The sequence below is a fragment of the Sander lucioperca genome, chromosome 10 (assembly GCF_008315115.2).
Source record: "Sander lucioperca isolate FBNREF2018 chromosome 10, SLUC_FBN_1.2, whole genome shotgun sequence".
NCBI lineage: Eukaryota > Metazoa > Chordata > Actinopteri > Perciformes > Percidae > Sander > Sander lucioperca.
Genome location: NC_050182.1, coordinates 20,062,491 through 20,066,628, shown reverse-complemented (window position 1 = coordinate 20,066,628; position 4,138 = coordinate 20,062,491). Strand labels below are relative to the sequence as shown.

Genomic DNA, 4,138 nt, shown 5'->3' with positions numbered 1-4,138 from the left:
TAAAGAGATTTTATCAACATTAAGTATTTAATTATTAAACATTCCAGAGGGGCTGGGGGGAAATCGATACAGCATAGTATCACGATATTTTCTGGGGGGGGGGGGGGGCAAGAGGCAATATTTTCATGTTCTGCAGTTTCTCTTCAACATTATATTTCAGTAGAGATGTAAAATAAGTGTACAGTACTCACAGAGGGCTATTTAATAAACTGGGGAAAAAAATTCTTCTGTGCTAAGATGAAATTAAATAGTTTAATAAAAATGGAATACCCTAATTATTTACAGTACTTGAATTAACCTGAAAAATGGAGGACGGGACAACATTTCATTTATATTTTTTTTATTTTTCTGATATGCATTTACACGCATATAGTAAAGCAAATTACCAAACAAATATACAAATACCTTATACCGTTCTGCACAAATTACAAATTATATCTGGCACTAGTGTTCAAATTAGGATCAAGAAACTGGAGTTTTGGTGAAGAATGAGCAACCGAACCGGGGAGGAAGAACAGAACATTTTTGCTTTAATGCGAGGAGGACTGCAGCATGTAATCTTATCCACCAAACCAAACTCAGTGTTCATTCAGTAACAGACCTGGGTCAAAATACCATTCAAGATGCTTTTTATCTACCTGGTAGAGGTTCACCTGAGCCGACTCAGTGGCCTCAACGCCGGCCACTGAGCGGTAAAGACAGGCTTAAGCAAACACTCTGAAATAAAGTGTTGAAAAACAGAAGTTAACTTTAAGTCTGCTCAGCAGCACCGATTGGCAACACGAACCGGGATCACAGGATAAATCAATAGGCAAGGTAACCCAGAACCAACCTGTGTATCCCTACTAACTTTTGAGCTATGCAGAACATCAATGTATTAAGAAATACAGATAACAGTGCAGGTGCCTCGGGCCATTCTGCGGCCCCAGTTATTTGCGTAGCATTTGTGAAGCATGTACAAAACAGCAGTCTGTAAGTCTGTATAATCCTGGGTCTTGTCTTCATTCATCCCTACGGTGTAAAAAGGATTCACTATACTGTGTCTACAGGTGACAAGTCAAAAGGTATAAGATTTAACAAGAGCCTGAGTGCTGTCTTTGGTAGGCAATTGAAAAGTCTTCATTTACCATTTCTACCACAGTATGTCCTGTGTGTGAATGAGCATCCCTCCTACACAGACAGACATTCTGCAACCTATAATGAGTCGTTGTTTAGAGTCTTGAAGACACAGCAGAGAGAGAGAGAGAGAGAGAGAGAGAGAGAGAGAGAGAGAGAGAGAGAGAGAGAAACGAGAACACAAACAGCTTCTTGAAGGCACCATGAGTTAACAAAGAAAGATATCAAAGCTCTCTCTTCTCAGTGAGGCGAGACCATCAGCCTGAATAAATCACCTTTGAACAGGACAAAACATTTCCTTTATACAATTTCACAGAATTGACCAACCCATTGGTTAAGGTTATTATAATGACTTTCAGCATTATCTTAATAAACCGTGGCCTTCCAGAGACCTTTCTCAAATCAAACCCTCACCCACCCACCCCCAACATATCAGGCTTTCCACAGAACCTTACACTGCCTGGCTTTCCAAAGACATCTTAGCACTAAAAACACACACTAAACTCCGTGGTTACCAAGCTGCAAAAGAGCGGTCAAATATCATCTCCTGACAGTGGGACTACGGCTATGTGTCCGTCCATCTGAAGACAATCTTAGTTGTGTTACAACGTTGATTTTAGTGCTAAAATGATGTAGGATGTTGAGCCCAGGCCTTATAATTATACTTTATTTGAGGGTTAATTTCAAACTGGAAAAGACAACAACAACAAAAATCTAATAATAAATACAGAAAGAACACAAAGGTTCCTCTGTTACTAATACATTTGGTGAGAAAAAAAAAGAGGAAATGGTGACTCAAATTGCCTGGTCCCTAAAGCTGTGACAGTAAGATTCCTGCATGGTGTTGCATCCACATTGTAGAGCTAAAATCAAATACAAGCAAAACTGGCACAGTGGTTTCATTTTTACCTACACAGATCAATAGGACAGCGACCAAATCAGTGGGCTCTCTGTTACAAGTGGCGAGCAAGGGAACTGTCCCAAAAAAATAATACCGTGTCAGCAGTCTGCGGGTCGCACAGGGACACCAGCATTCACAACATTTCTCACATGGCTGCACTTTGGAAACCTATTAGTACTTCCAAAAAGCTTTCTGACAGTCAGCGGGGCACACAGATCTTTACTCAGTTTCCTTCTTTTTTTTTTTTTTCATCAAGGACAGAAGTCCAAAAATAACACGGCCCTTTTACAAGGGAATAACAAAATATAAAAGATGCAGGTAAGCTGTAACGGGTAGTTTAGTGGAGGAAAAGATGTTAACTAAAAATCAGCATCTGTGCAGCACTTAAGGTATTGAGATTTCATATTTCCGTCTGTATACAGGAGTTGTTGGGCTGTTGCTGCTGTGTTTGGGTTGGCTGTTGTGGTTGGTGGTGGTTGTTGTTGGCTTCTTTTAGCAGCTCTCTGGTGTTGCTGTGAGAGTCCAGCTCGGCAGGGCACACCCGGCTGACATTCTCCTCTGTGATGAAGCAGAGCGGGGAGAGCTCTGCGCCGTGGCCCAGGGACGAGGTGGGGGAGGCGGGGGAGTGTCCCTGTGACGAGGACGAAGTGGCGGGGCAGGTCTCCAGGCGGTCATTCTCCACCTCGGGTAAGGGGCTTACTGTGGCGAAGCGGGTGTGGTAGTCGCTGGCGCCACCGGAGCCGTGGCTGCACGACGTCTTCATGCTCTCCAGGTCCGAGCAGCTGAACTCTGAGAAGTGGCTGGAGTGGGAGTCGGCCACGGACGGCAGGCTGCCGCTCAGCGATGGAGAGTCCAGCTCCGAGGAGTTGGTGCTGCGCTGCTCCAGCAGCTGGGCGTCCATGTCCTCCCGCGTCTCGTTGATCTTGGTGCCTCCGCCGCCTTTCTTGCGCAGCTTGCCTTTGCTCTTTTTGCCCCCCGAGCCGGTGGAGGAGGAGCAGCACGCCTCTTTGGCCCACTTGGCGGACATTCCTTTGCTCTCTGAGGAAGTGCAGCCGTTGGACGGGCAGGTCCAGCCGCAGCGGCCAACATGGCTGCCATCGTCGACGCTGCTGCTGCCGCTGTGGTGCCGTAGTTTGCCCGGTTTGGATTCAATGTCAACCTGGACCTCCATACTGGTCCCATCTCTGGAACAAAAAAGTCAAAAGAAAATAAGAAAAGGACTTTATATACTGTATAGGGATCGACTGATACTGTTTTTTATATACATTAACTACTAATACAGATACAGATTATTAGTAGTTAAAGGTGCTCTAAGCGATGTCACGCGTTTTTTAGGCTACAACATTTTTTGTCACATACAGCAAACATCTCCTCACTTTCTACTAGCTGCCTGTCCCCTGAACACACTGTAAAAAACATCTCCTCACTAGCTGCTAGCTGACTGTCCCCTGAACACAGTCTCTGTAGACAGCCCAGGCTCCACAAACGGCAACAAAAACAAACTGGCCAACCTACACCACCAAACATAACAAACAGTGTTCCAGCCAATTACTGACAAGAAGGATTTGGGGGTGGGGGTTGGGGGGTTTAGTGCACGGAAGGGAGGGGGAGGGGACGGGATGAGGAGGAGGGAGGGGCGAGCTAGCCTCGTTTAATGAAACCGATATTTGGAACCATTATGCATTTACAATAAAATGAAAATCTTTAAGTCAAAATTTTTAAGATTTTTGAATGTTTCAGGCAAGTATTTAATAAATGAGAAACTTTCAACATAATCCCCAGTAACAGAGTCAGATAATGTTGTGGGGGGGGACATTAAGTCAGACTCAGTGGTGAGTGAAACTGAAGCAGAGGGACAGACAGAGCTGGAGCCAAGCCAAAGGAGAACACTTTTTAATTCATAACTTTATCAGTTATCAGGCAAATAAATGCTGATACAGATCATCTGCTAACTGCCAAATGCCATCTGCTATCCCTAATACTGTATGTGGGTGGGTAAGTGCGTGGATGTTTGTGTGCAGCATGATTAAGAAATGAGCCTCAACAGGAAAAGATGTTTCACAAAAGAGTTTGCCACTCTGAAGAGACGTCATTAGGCTTGATGCACAGGATTGTGTGTAT

General features: G+C 44.4%; 1 protein-coding gene across 2 annotated transcripts in view; it reads right to left on the bottom strand.

The window, feature by feature from the left end:
• The window catches only part of LOC116066567 (E3 ubiquitin-protein ligase RNF19A-like), a 57,450-nt gene that overhangs the window by 20,044 nt on the left and 33,268 nt on the right, over positions 1-4,138 (bottom strand). The window contains exon 10 of one of the 2 annotated variants that reach the window (XR_004108990.2): positions 2,356-3,201. Coding sequence is in view for 1 of the 2 variants with exons in the window: in XM_031322708.2 (XP_031178568.1) it covers positions 2,418-3,201 (784 nt within the window). In the remaining variant the exon portion in view is untranslated. Of the gene's footprint in view, positions 1-323; positions 3,202-4,138 lie in introns of those variants that run through there. The other variant, XM_031322708.2, reaches the window with a different exon arrangement.